At 48.0% G+C, this 13,877-nt stretch overlaps 1 protein-coding gene across 2 annotated transcripts; it reads left to right on the forward strand.

The window, feature by feature from the left end:
- Nucleotides 1-74: 74 nt before the first annotated feature.
- On the forward strand, nt 75-13,345 carry RQCD1 (RCD1 required for cell differentiation1 homolog (S. pombe)). 2 transcript variants are annotated; one of them, XM_014954725.1, is made up of 8 exons: nt 75-205; nt 4,990-5,169; nt 6,278-6,393; nt 7,690-7,799; nt 8,573-8,682; nt 9,332-9,430; nt 11,915-12,006; nt 12,714-13,345. In XM_014954725.1, exons 1-8 carry the CDS (start codon nt 182-184, stop codon nt 12,886-12,888), a joined length of 906 nt encoding a protein of 301 aa, XP_014810211.1. In that variant the 5' UTR covers nt 75-181; the 3' UTR covers nt 12,889-13,345. The 2 variants fall into 2 exon arrangements, with proteins under 2 accessions (XP_014810211.1, XP_014810212.1); XM_014954726.1 differs by having other exon boundaries at nt 12,720-13,345.
- The last annotated feature ends 532 nt before the right edge of the window (nt 13,346-13,877 follow it).

Genomic DNA, 13,877 nt, shown 5'->3' on the forward strand with positions numbered 1-13,877 from the left:
CCCGCCCCGCCCGCGCGCACGCGCGGTGCCCCCCCGCTCGCGGTGCCCCCCCGCTCTCACCGCCCCTCCCGCCCGCCGCTCTCCCGGCAGCCATCGCGCGCGGGGTGAGGGGTCAGGGCGGGCTCCGAGTTGATGGCGGCGGCCTCTTGAAGCGGGCCCGGCACCGAGCACCGCTCCCACCATGCACAGCTTGGCCACGGCTGCGGTGAGGGGCGGCTCCGTGCCCTGGTGGGGTGCGGGTGGGGTTGCAGACGGGACCCCGGGTGGCGTAAGCCGCGCCGGGGAGCGGGGCCGTGGGGGGGTTGCGGCCTCCTTCCTTTCAGCGCCTCAGTGGCGGGGCGCCTCTGGTAGCGGGTAGGCCTCCTTGCTCCGACCGCTCCTCCAGGACTTCTCAGCGCTTCCCCGAGGCGGCCGTGCCTCGCTCTGCTGCTCGTGGGGACGGGGTGGCTCGCCCAGCGTCTAGGAGGCCTTCCCTGCTGCTTGCCCGGGCTGTGTGCCTCCTGCCCGGTGTGTAGCATGTAGGGTTTTTCTCTCCTTTTGCCTGCCCTCCCTGCTCCTGGACATCTCTTGCGCACACAGCCGCCTACTCAGTTCTCTAGGGAGCTCTTTTACTTCTGGTTTTGACTGCAGAAGGAAAGAAGAGGTAGCAGAAAGTTCCTCAGGGCGGCAGGCAAGTGGGAGGAAAGGAAGAGAACCGCCTCTTGCTTCTTGCCTTTCCCCCGCAACCCTTGCAGTGCCGTCTGTAGTACTCACTTGCCCTCCTCCCCCTCAGAAAGCTGCCGTGGTGGGATGGGATGCTGCCTGGTGTTCAGGCTGGTGGGAGTGAAAAGGGTGCCTTGGCCTGGTTGGGTTCAAAAATGGGAGCTGAGTTTGACTGTGTGTGGTTATTGCATCTTATCTGCCATCTGAGTGGGCTTCTGTTTTGGTTTTTCATTTCTCTAAATGCATGTTCATTGTGTGTGTAAGACCTAGAGCTGATTGAGCCTCTGGTGTGTATTGGGTTTGGGAAGTGTATTGCAAGACCAGCAGTTAAAGCTGTTTTCAAATGACCTTAGCTCAAGGATCTGCTGGGACTAACAAAAGTGAGTAAAGTACTTATGAACAAGAATTGAGAGAACTTTTTAAGTCTTTCCACTTTAAGCGCTTGTGACTTTAAATTGGTTCTTGGAGTGCTGGTAAATACTTCTGATTTAAAGTAACACTTTCTGGAGCATGGAAGGGTATGCAAGATCATAGAGAACTCTCTTAATCAGCATTTACATTTTTATAGCGGTGTAATTACTAAGTGCTTGTCGAAATGTGTGAGGTCTGTTTTATCTCCCATTAATCCTCTGTGTTCTAGTCACCTCTTGATAAAAAGAACTTTTTTTTAAAGACAATTTTAACAAACTTATTGGTTTCAGGAATAGAAATCAACTTTATTTGGGGGTTCATTTGAATGTGTAGTTAATTTATACATAATTCATGCCACCTGGTAGTTCTGTATTGAAGTGTTTCCTACCACAGTTGGTTAGTGTGCTTAGGCTGGAGGTGTCAGGGAAGGGTGTTTGGCTCTGGAGTAGTGCTTGGGAGCTGCAGTAAATAATATTACTTCTTAGTAGGGTCATAAATTGGCTGAGGAATCCCTTTAGGTGTTGTGAATGCTGTCGTGGTAAAGCTGTGGTGAGCCAGAGCATTGGTCTCTATACAATTGTTGTGGTTTAACCCCAGCCAGCAGCCAGGACTACGCAGCTGCTCGCTGTCTTCCCCCATCAGGATGGGGAAGAGAATGAGAAGACTAAAAGTGAGAAAACATACAGGTTGAGATAAAGACAGTAGAACAAAAGCCATGCACGCAAGCAAAGCAAAACAAGGAATTCATTCACTGCTTCCCATCATCAGGCAGATGTTCAGCCGTCCCCAGGAAGCAGGGCTCTGTCACACATAAAGGCTACTTGAGAAATCAAGTGCCATCACTCCAAACATCCCCTCTCCCCTTCCTTCTTCTTCCCTCAGCTTTATATACTGCACATGACGTCATATGGTATGGAACATCCCTTTAGTCAGTTGGGGCCAGCTCTCCCTGCTGTGTTCCCTTCCAGCTTCTTGTGCAGCCCCAGCCTGCTCGCTGGTGGGGTGGTGTGAGGACCAGAAGAGGCCATGACTGCTTAGCAGCAACCAAAACCGTCAGTGTGCTATCAACATTGCTTTGGTCCCAAATCTAAAACATAGCAATGTACCAGCTGCTAGTAAGAAAGTTAACTCTATCCCAGCTGAAACCATGACAACAGTGATGCTGGTGGCAGAGCTGACACTTCTATTTCAGACCAGAAGACAGCATAACATGCTAGGGGCTCAAGAACAGGCTAAAACCAATAAGTGTAACTGTAACTAGCAGTAAGGCATCGAAAGCCCAACTCAAACCAGCTAATTGACTGCTGTTGAAGCTCAGAGTTCACTTTGAGTTGCTGATCTATCAAAATAATTTAAAAAGCACAGGTATCCAGTTAGTCAATACTTCAGTTGATCAGTGCTTTTATCCATGTGCCTAGCAGCAGCTGCTCAATTAGGCAGAGGAAAGCTAGTTACCTAAATCCAGTTCATTATAGATGTGATCGGGTGTGGATGTTTGAGGTGATGCCATTTCTCTTGAGGGAGGTGTTACAAGGTCTTGCATGATGCAGAGGTGGCTGGTTTGTGCTGTGTTGAGAACTTTTGCTTTCCCTATGTGCAAAAAAAAGTCTGCCTGGTAGGATTCTGTCTCGGAGCTTGCAGGATTTATGTGTAGCCCTCAGGGTTCCCCAGAATTTAGGTTTTAGAGGGAGAAGGGGGAACAACAATAAAGTAGGAAATTACGAAAAAATATATCTTTCAATTTGAACTTAGAGGAGCAGCTGTAGAGCCTGTGAAAATCCGTTGGTTCTGGCTAAGACAGATATTGGACATCATAAACTTAATTGTGTGGAAAATCTACTTAGTGTTCTCTAGGGACCACAAACACATGATTGTGCTTTTAAAGGGTCGATGTATTTAAGCTTACAGGAACGGAAACTTCCAGTGAGTCTAGAAAAATAGATGGAAGCTTTAGATAACGCAATTACAACAACATTATTGCTACACTGCTTGTCACTCCACCATCCCAAATGAAAACAAATGAGATGTGTTCACTGTCTCCCTCTTTCTCAGCTCCAGTGTTGGAGTTGCCATTGGAATTGCACTCCCAACTGTAAGAGCACAATAAATTTGTGAGGATTACTAATTTAGTGTGAAGTTCTGGGGGGGGTGGAAATAAAATTGAGTAGACAGTAGAAGGAAAAAAAGAGGATAGGAGGAGAGATGAACAGCTAGAAAGGTATTTGAGCTCTAAGAGTGTAGGCATTGATAACGACACATTGGGTTATATATAGACATGTAAATTAAATAATATGATGGAAATGGCTAGCGGAGAGAGAAATCCCACAGCTAGGGAAAAGTCTCTTTGGACATGACTATGGATATAATAAGTGGATGAATGAAGGAGGGAAACTTTTGCAGAAATAGAGACAGAAAGCTCTGGAGGTGTCTACCAAAGCGTAAAAAGTCTCCCTTCATCCCTCTGGGAGCCTGCCTCTGGCGTATGGTTTCAGGTTTGGTTCCAGCTACTTTCAATTCCTGAACTCCTTTGTGTTCTCTTCAGTGCCTCAGTGATGAGCTGCTTAGTAGTAATGTTGCTGTCAGTGTGGTGCAGGCAGCGCTCACATCTGTTGTGGTAAGCGCGTGAAGAATTTTAGTCTGTGTTTAAAAAAAAAAAAAAAGGGGGAAATAAGTACACTCCATTCCCAGCTGTGATTGCCGGACGCGTGGGGATGCTGAGCTGGTTGTGTGCAGGCTAGCTCAGGAGCAGCAGCTTACCAACAGGGCTGTGCTTTACTTCAGTAGTAAACGCTGTGGCAGAATGTTTGGATAAGTTCTGAACTGGCTTTTGGAAGTGTTCACACAGGAAGTTTTAATGTTGGTGTTCATCTTCCTCAAAAATTTTCTATCTGAATCACCAAACTGCCTCCCTGGGAAGCCTGCTGAGCGTTTGTTTCCACCTTGAGTGCTGCTTCTGCCAGCAGAGGTGAGAGACAAACTTTCATTGAAGGACTCATGCCTTGACCTCTCCACAGAAACTATGCTACAATTCCACAGTCTCTGTTTCTCTTCCTTTCCTTCCCAGCCCTCCCTTGTTTTTTTGGCTTGAAAACTTGTTGGCCTTGATGCTGTTCTTTCCCTGATGTTCCAAGAAACGTAGAAGAGAAATCATGCATTTTTCCTGAATAGCAGAAAATGTACCTTGACTGTGAACACAGATCTGCCCTTCTCTGGGTTTATTTTTAACAGGATTTTTTTGCACAAAATCAGTCTTGAAAAATTCCCTTTTAGCTCCATGCTTGTAAACAAGATGCATGGGATAGACATCTCTAACAGCAGGTGTCACTGGCTGTGCATGGTGTCATGCTGATGTTGTAGTGAGAATTTTTCTAGTATTTGTATGAATATTGTTCTCATGTACATTGGGTGAATCCCGCTGGCAGGTTCCAATGTCATGGATGTTTTTGTAGAGGTAGTGTCTGTCTTTGAATTTGCGGAAGCTTGCGCTTGAAGCATGAAATGAATGCGTGCTAAATGCAGGTGGGGCAAATTATGGCTGGCTAAAGTATGTGTGACCTCCCTGGGAGACAGGCAGCAACATGGCTCTCTTACATTGCTGAATGAAGTTACAAGGTATTACTTGACAGGCAGATTATGAAAGACTGTCCTAATTAGTCAGAACAGAAAGTAAAAGCTTTGTGTTTCAAACAAGTGAAATAGTAAGACTAATCTAAGGAGGGGATCCATATCCAGAGCATCTTAATGCAGCTTTAGTTCCTCCCTCCCCCAGTCAGGAGTTTCTTGAGCACTTTTTTGTTTATCTGCCAGGTTGTGGAAAGGGTTTGGGTGAGATTTGAATAAAATGTTTGGACTGAAGTTTTCTTGTCTCCCTCCCAGCCTGTGCCACCAGCGCTGGCTCAGGTTGACCGTGAAAAGATCTACCAGTGGATCAATGAGTTGTCCAGCCCTGAGACGCGGGAGAATGCGCTGCTGGAGCTGAGCAAGAAGCGTGAGTCTGTGGCTGACCTTGCCCCGATGCTGTGGCACTCCTTTGGCACAATCGCAGCGCTCCTTCAGGTGGGTAGGACTGGCAGCATCTTTATTCCAAGGTGCAGCACCAGCACATTGCAGAGCTTGTGCATCCATGGGGCAGATCTGGGGAGGCACTGGTGGGTTCCTCTGTTACCATTGCTGGGAGTATGATGTATGTTGGATCATTTGGTGAGGGGAGCAGATGTGGGGAGCCCATTTGCCATTAATCGTCACTAGCAAGGTGATGTGTGCAGAGACTGTAAGATTTCTAATTAGCTTGCATCGTTGGAAGGGTAGCAGGCAAGTTCTTGGGTGCATGAGTTTCCTGTGGATCACATTCTGCTTATTTTCATACAATGTCATAGCAGAGCCACAACAGTCTTACTTCTAAGATCTCTAAGGTTTGATTTGTTTTGCAAAAGCCTGAGCACTTCCTGGTCAGAAGGTTGCCCTTGCAGGGAGCCTGCTGGAAGGGCAGGGGAGGAAGCAGGGGAATGGAGCACTGCTCACTGCTTCAGAGATCCTTGCAATGGAACGTACCTGCTTTTCATGTTAAACCGAGCGGGGAAACTACTCTACAGCTGATGACTGGCTGTCTCTCAGTGGCAAATCTGGTAATTTCTTTCGCAGAAGGAAAGAAGCATGCAAGATTGGCAATGTCAGGCTGTTCTCGGAGTGGCCCTGAAACAAGTGAAGAAAATTAGAAGGGAGCTATAGTTGGAAGCAGGCAGATTTCTGAATCAGATTTCTCGCCCTCAGCTGCTTCCCTTACATTGAGTTAGAAGAGTACCCGCAGCTACATTATGAATGGAGTGGGTGTGCTCTGCCTCTAGGCACAGGAACTACACTCCTCTTCAATTTGGAAGTTCAAAACAAAGCAGTTCCTATACTAGTAAAGAGCCAGGAAATCAAATGAACCCCTTTTTTACTGAAATTAAGGTTAGAATGTATTCTTGTGACTCCTTGTCAAATGGACTCTGACCCAGCTCTGCCCTTGCCTGGGAAGCGTGGTAGCTGCCATGTAATTTCAAAGTGATGCTTGGTGGAAGCACACTATCATCTCCTGTCGTCATAGTTCCTTGTTGGGCAAGTGCTTTGGTGCAGCTTTCTGGTGGTTTTCTCCTTTAACTTTTCTTCATGTGCTAATTTTTAGGAAATTGTAAATATTTATCCATCGATCAACCCTCCGACTTTGACAGCCCATCAGTCCAACAGAGTATGCAATGCTCTAGCTCTATTACAGTGTGTTGCATCGCATCCTGAGACGAGGTAAGCGTTTCCAAGTGCATGAGTTTTCTAAGGTGTTGATTTTGGCATCTCAGCCTGTCCGTTTGACTCCAGAAGCACGTAAGCTCCTCTCTTCTTTTTTACCAAGAGAAGTGGAACAGAGGATAGAGCTGGAAGATAGGCAGCTGCTTGCTGCTTTCACGGATTATCAGGATGACAGCTTTATGGTGATCCTAAATGCATTGCATTCCCTGGATCATCCTGAGATCCTGCAAATTCCTAAAACATTGGGTTGTGGCAGCTCCTGGGAGCTTAGCCAGAGATAAGGGTGCCTTTGTGCTGAGTGCTGCATGCAGGATCCTTGTTTTAATGAGCTTACAGTTATCTAGACCAGCAGCTTACAGCTATTTAGACCAGCTGTCCAAAGAGTGGAATGAGCAGGACTGTCCTTCCCAGAGATTGTGTGTGGCAAGGGAGCAGTAGCAGAGCCATGTGTGGAGTCATCAGCCAGTGTCTGACTCAGTTTTTTCTGTGTCCAGCCCATGTCACCAGGGAAAAGATGATGTTAGTTCAGCCAAAATCATTAGCTAAAACTCAGAAGAAAACTACCCAGAGATCCATGATCTCATGCTTCTGTTCCCACTGAGAAGAAAGTGCTGCATAGCGTAAGTTTTTTTTTCAGCTGCTGCAAAGTAGTGTTAAACAGCTACCTTCCGTGAGGTGACATCCAAAGAAATAGAGTAATTTTACGCCACACACCTTTACGTTTAAAGTTTGAAAACTGAAAACGGAGGAAGAATGTTGGATGATTGCGCAAGAGAGCTTCCCTCTGCTGGCAAAACAGTCTCCAGGCTTCTCCCTGCAGTCTGTATTTTTCAGGTCAGAAGGCAGTGTGAGGACTCCTGGGGAAAAGGTGGCTGTGTACATTTAAACTGTGCCTAGGGATCAGCCGGTCTGGATTTGTCCTGCAGGTGCTTTGCACATGCATTGTGGCTGACTGTCCCTGCCCACGGGAGCCTGCAAGGTGAAATGCAGCAGTGAATGTGCAAGGCAGAGGGTCTTGGTGGCAGGAAGAGGTAATAAAAACAACAGGATGTGCTCTGTTCCTGGTCAGCTGGAAGCAGTGATGCAGGTAACTGACAGTTTAGGTTCTGTGCTGCAGCCAGGGCAAAATTTACTTTACACCTCTCCATCAGAGAACGAACCGTTACCCTTTTTTGAGGAGCAGCAGCAATGGTGTCTGTCAGGAGCAGTCTAATGCTCTGCACAGTAATGCTGAATTGTGTGCTTGCTTTGTGTTCCTTGTCTCTCATTTTGGGTGTTCTCCTTTTCCTACAGGTCAGCTTTTCTGGCAGCTCATATCCCCCTCTTCCTGTACCCCTTCTTGCACACAGTTAGCAAGACCCGTCCCTTTGAGTACCTGCGGCTCACGAGCCTCGGAGTGATCGGTAAGTGGCTGAACTAACGCTGGAGCATTTGTTTCTTATCAAGTTGGATGCAGTTCACACTGTGGGTATAGACACCTGCTCGACCAAAATGACAGGTCTCTTTTTACTGGGGTCTTCTGAATCCTGTAGTATTAACAGGAGGGGCTGCTCCTTTTCCATCAGTTGTGGAGGCAGGTTCCTCTGAGTGTAGGAGCTGGGCTTTTCACTAATAACAAAACACTGAAGTCTGGGTGCATTGCCAAAAATATGTTTCCTGTGACTACAAGTGCCTACAGACTTATTGAGCCTTCCCTCTCAGTGCAGCCAGCTAGACACTGGAATGGGCGGGTGCAGACTGGGCTGTCTTTGGGTTTTTGTCACTGATTGATTTGGGTGTATTTTCCCTGTCTTCCCCTTATACTTTTTTTTTTTTCTTCTTTCTGCTCAAAACATTTCTCTCTCAATGCATAAAAGAGGGTCTTAAAATGCATTTCTTTTTCCCGGAGGTTGCTGTGGGTGACATGATCCTCTTGTGTTCTTTTTACCACTGGGGAAGAGCCAAGAATGTGTCCCCTTTCTGAAAAACAAACAACCCCCAAACCCAGCTTCATTACTTTTATGCTGCCAAAATGATTGCTTCTCCGGCCATGGGCTGCAGCATATTTAGGATGATGGTTGCTCTGCATCGACTTAATGATTCCCAGGGAGGACACAGCATAGGCCCTCTTTGAATGGTGAGATTTTTTGGAAACAATTTATCGTTTATTGATTTTGCTCTTTGTTTCTCCTTCAAGGGGCCTTGGTGAAAACTGATGAGCAAGAAGTGATAAATTTCTTGTTGACGACAGAAATCATCCCCCTGTGCTTACGCATTATGGAGTCTGGCAGTGAGCTCTCCAAAACGGTACCTACTCTTTTTGTCTTAATTAAGACTTGTTATTTATCTCTGACTGACCAGGCAGCCAGTAGCCTGCAGAGTTGGCTTGTGTTCTGTTGTAAATGCTGGGGCCACTCTGGGTGCAGTTTTTACCTCCTCAAAAAACCCACCAAACTAAGCTGGAGTTCCTGAGCCTGGTAGTTTAGCTGGGAGAGATATTGCTGCTTTCAACACCCGTTCCCTCCTCTGCAGAGTAACTTTCATGTATCTCATGATGTAACGCTTAAGATGAAAACCAGAATCCACTTTCCAGCTAGATGGCAGGACCAAGGGACAGATCCTTCTCCTGCTTCTTGCTCCTTGACTAGAGTAGTGTGCCCGTGATCCTGAGTCTGTCCTGAGTGGTCTGGCAGTAGTTGCTGTCTTATGCAACCTGCATCCAGTCGTCTTGTACACGCTGCTTTGTGTCCGTCTCTCTAGCCAGAGATGCCAAGCATTGTGTGGTGTCCTGCGTTTTCTTTTGGCTTTAAACTTTTCCTGAGTAGAGCATTTACTGCCTGCTGAAAGGCCTTTCAGCTCTGGGACTGCCTTGAAAAGAACACAGCACAAAGGCTGTCCCTTTTCAGGTTAGATAAGTTGTTTATATGCTTTCTTTTCTGCTTTCTCCCCATTCTAGGTTGCTACTTTTATTCTTCAGAAAATCCTCCTGGATGACACAGGGCTGGCATATATCTGTCAGACTTACGAGCGGTTTTCCCATGTTGCCATGATACTGGTAAGATTTTTTTACTCTCTTTAAAAAAAAAAAAGACAAAACTGTGCTCCAGCAGCCACTTTTTTTAAGCAGCTACTTCACTGCTCTCTAGCTGGAGCAGAGGATGAGAGGGGCAAATTGTTCTTGGGCTTACTGCTTGCGACACTGTAGCTCTCTGCTCCCACTTGTTTCTTATGTATATCTCTGATTTGCATGCCAAGAGAACATGTTAGTTGTAATGTACTTAGTCCCCAAGGTAAAGTGAGTAAACATCTCCAGAGAAGAGAGAGAGTTTTCAGCATTGTTAATTTGATGTGAATTGATTTAATTTTATGTAAGAATGATCACACGGCTCAGACCATGGATCCATTTCCCATCTCTGTCTCCCACAGCAGGTTGAAAGAGCAGCAGGTTGAGCGAAGGAGTAAGAGCAGGGCAAGCATTTGTGATATTTGCTCTTGTAACAGTCTCACAGCTGCCGGCTGTTTTCAGCTTTGGATTTCTGTTGGTTTTCTATGCAGTAACCCCCAGTGCTTGTCCTGTCCTCCCTTTGAACACACAGAAATTTTTTGCATTCACAGAGTCCTTTACCAAGGAGTTTCACGGGTTTTCTGTTTGCTGCCTGGAAGGCCAACCTCCTTTTTTTCCTCTTTGAACCTGGCTCCTGCTAGCTGCTACTTATGACTCTTAATTCTTGTGTTGGAACACAGAGAGAGCAGACAATTTTTGTTCATTCCCTGTCCCCTGTGAAGGAGAAGTTTGAGTGCTCACAGTTTGTTCGTCCCAGGGAGTAATAGTCCCAACTTGTGCTTTGTTATCTTTGAGCTCACCGAGGGGAAATAATATCTGCCCTGGAATAGCTATTGTCTTCCTTCTGTTTCTAGTGATTGCTTGTTTGCTTTTTAAAGAGCAGTCTCAGGAGAAGAAAATGCAGCATTAAGTTAAGCGCTTTGCAGTGCTGGTTCTGTGCCTAAACGTCGCTGCTTTCATTGGGAATAATTATTTGTCTGTCTGTTTTCCCAAACGTAAAGAAGATGTTACCTCCTAATTCACCCACAAACAGCAAAATATGAATGATTATGAGCTGATGTCCATAATATCCAATGTGACATGATTTTTGCATTCAAGAAAAGAATCGGCTTTGATGAAAGTACATCTGGTTTGGGGGCAAATGAAGGATGCGAGTAGAAACCCTGGGGTAGGGGAAGGGAGGGAAGGGGAGACCAAGGAAGAATCTGTGGCTGGGAAGGGTACAAACATGGAAGGATGTGGGCCTGTAAAGCTGTGTTAGCACAGGAGAAATCCTAGCTGTGGTATAATCCCACCAGTGGGTGAAGCACTGACATGATTAATATTCCATAATGCTACAGAGAAAAATGAAAATGTTCATAGATATTTCTGTTCTGTTTCAAAAAATTGGGATAGCGTACTCCTGTCTCTTAGAGGCAATGATTTACTTCCATGTCTGCTGATAATGGAGTAAGATGTTATGCAAGTATTAGATGCTTTTAAAAGAGCAAGTTAGTAATGCCCATCTAAGAGCTGTCTGAGGAGCTCTCTGGCTTCTTGTTCTGTGTTTCGAAGATGTATTGGTTTCCTGGGAATTGCTGAGAACAGGAAGCTTGCACAAGGGCAGTTGAGGGGACCCTGCTTATTGCTGACTGCCCGAATATCCAAATACAGGTGAATTTGGCTAATGAAGAAAACAATTAGTGCTAGCCAGTATGATTTTACAGGGAAAAACGTCCAACTTGTTGGGCAGACCAGATTAACTCCTAAACGTGAGGAAGTCCTTCAAAGTGGGTGTGTGAAGGTGTCCACACTGTTCGCTAAGCATTCAAAGGTGCAACCATGTGCAAAGTCTTACATAGTGTGAGGAAGGGGAGGCTGTGCCGGGGGGATCTGCCCTGGTCTCCCTTCCCAGTAATGGCTTAATGAGGGATGTAGCACAAAAAGAAAATACAGCTTTTGGGTGTGTGATAAGACCAGATGTGGACCTTACTATCCATGTGGTGTGGGTGAGCCCAGTCCTTCGGCCTGTCTTCCCAGGCTGTAGTTAACGTTTTAGAAGGGCATTGAAATGAAGGCAGTGCAGATGAGAACAGGGAGTGTTGCAGAGCTTCGAAACACACCTCACGGGGTGACTCAGCCTGAGCTTATCGAAGGGTTTGGGATATATTTGCCTTCCTCCACAAGGAGGAAACCCCAGGTTCTCTTTAGTCCCCACTAAACAGTCCTGGGGAGGTAAAAACCAAGTAGAGATGAAACAAGCTTTCCCAGAGCTGGTAGGAGAATCCTTTCCAAGTCCTGGTTAGCTGCTCTTCTCAAAGGCATCTTGGCGAGCAGAGCACCAGGCTCCGTGCAGGAGTATCTGGATGAAAGGTAATGGGCTGTGATGCGTGGGAAGCCAGGGTGACTGATTTAATGGTCTTTCCCAGTCTCTGCTGATTGTGAAGCTGTTCTTACAAAGACTTTAACTGGTGGCGCTGGCCTCTTGTCAAACAGGGTAAAATGGTCCTGCAGCTCTCCAAGGAGCCATCGGCACGGCTGCTGAAACATGTCGTCCGCTGCTACCTTCGCCTTTCCGATAACCCCAGGTAAACATTTTAGGAGTCTGGGCAGGGACTTCTCCCGCTGCCTTGGAAGTGCAATTCTCCACAGTGCCTGCCCTGGGGGAGAGTCAAGGTTTCTTGCCTGTCCTTCTGTCAGCCTTAGCTCAGTGTGGAAAATGGGTGGGTTTTTTGATTTGTTAGGGTTTTTTTTTTTATTGCTAGTCCCAGGAGCTTTTATGGTACGTGGGAGAAACAGTGACGGTTTGGGGCTTGTGCATATTCCAGCTGTTCAGGTTATGACCACCTGAACTCAAATGTGGCTTGGACTAGGTATGAGGGAGGGACCGAGGTGTGGAAAGTACTCTGTGCTCTCCCTCCCTCTTCTGCATCGTGAGAGCTGTTGGCAGTAGAAGTCAATAGATGCAATTCAGCTTGAAATCGGTTTGTATTCCCTCGGCTGATCAGCAGCTCTGCCCAGAGCCGCTGGGTACCTATTTGTTGTCTCAGCCTCTCCTGGCATCGCCTTGCTCTTGACTGATGGGTGTCAGGGCACAGGACTCGGCTCGGTGGGGTCCAGTGTGAGGGATGGGAGCTGGGCTGGCTGGCCGAGCGCCGTGTGCTGCTGCTCGGTGCTTTCCTTGGCTGGCCCTGCCAGGGAGACCCCCAAGCAAAAGGAGCGTCATGTCCCCGTGGGGTTTGCTCCCCTCTTGCCCCTGTGAGTTTATTTGTTGGGCCCCGTTTCTTGTCTCTTGATGTAGGGCACGTGAAGCTCTCAGGCAGTGCCTTCCTGACCAACTGAAGGACACCACCTTCGCTCAGGTCCTGAAGGATGACACCACCACAAAGCGCTGGCTGGCTCAGCTTGTCAAGAACCTGCAAGAGGGTCAAGTCACTGACCCGCGGGGCATCCCTCTTCCTCCGCAATGACTGCTGGGGGAGCTGGGGGACCGGGGAAGAAACAGCTCAGGTTTACAGAGAACCAGGAACAGGTGACCTCTTCCGTAACAAACTGGGCACGCCAGCTGGCTGCCGGCCTGTCGGACCATCCCGCCCAGCCAAAGGGCTGCTCTGTAGCAATGCAGCACGCCTCCGGGGATCGCCACACCAGCAAATGCTGATACCACAGCTTCAAAAAGAAAATCAATAAAAACAATCTGTAAAGATCCCTGTCTCTCCAGGAGGCTTGGCTGGCATCTCTGCCCGCACCCCCAGGCAGGGGGTAGTGCAGATGTCTGGAAGGGCAGACATAGCTCAGCCTCCACCCAAGCGGTGCGTGACACGGGGTGCGCACACCATGTCCCTCCAGTTCCTTGTCACTTCTTGTTTACACGTCTGTTTAGGTGAGTGAGCTGAATAAAAACTGATCCAGTTGTTTCAATCCCTCTTAAGACTTGCTACTCAGCCGCAGGTAGCCCGGGGACAGCTTTCTTCCCTGCCAGCACATCCTTACTCCTGGCTCTGCATCTGGCTGGCGCGGCGAGCTTCTCTCTTCCTTTCCTTTGACGCGGAGGCAGCGGCTGGAGCCGGGCCACCGCGGTGCTTGCCCCAAGAGGAGGGGTGGATGACTTGCCGTGAACCCACGCGTCATAAGCTTGCTTCCCAGGGCTCTGGGGGAGGAGAAGACAGCAGGACTGTGGCTCTGGTGCTGTAAATAGTGCGCTCCTGCAGCTAGCCAGCGGCCGGCCAGGGGCTGATGTGTGCTGGCCTCCCACCTCTTGCCCAGCGGGGGGGTTGCTGCCTGGCTCATCAAGTAGAGCCTGGCGTTAGGGAACGTGGTCAGCAGCCCCCTGTCAGCTGCAGGACAGCTGGGGAGCAACATCCTGCGGGATCCAGGTACACCAGCTTCTCTGCCCGCTGCTGCCTGCCAGGCGTCTCTCAGTCCTGCTCCCCCCCTCCCTCCCTTTCCCCCCCCTCCT

Source organism: Calidris pugnax, unplaced genomic scaffold (genome assembly GCF_001431845.1).
Source record: "Calidris pugnax isolate Ruff unplaced genomic scaffold, ASM143184v1 scaffold103, whole genome shotgun sequence".
Lineage (NCBI taxonomy): Eukaryota > Metazoa > Chordata > Aves > Charadriiformes > Scolopacidae > Calidris > Calidris pugnax.

Excerpts from the sequence above, each read along its gene's own strand:
- RQCD1 (XM_014954725.1), top strand. The coding sequence starts at position 182 with ATGCACAGCTTGGCCACGGCTGCG. Across the intron at positions 6,394-7,689 it reads GCATCGCATCCTGAGACGAG|GTCAGCTTTTCTGGCAGCTC; the intron begins GTAAGCGTTTCC and ends CTTTTCCTACAG. Across the intron at positions 7,800-8,572 it reads CACGAGCCTCGGAGTGATCG|GGGCCTTGGTGAAAACTGAT; the intron begins GTAAGTGGCTGA and ends TTCTCCTTCAAG.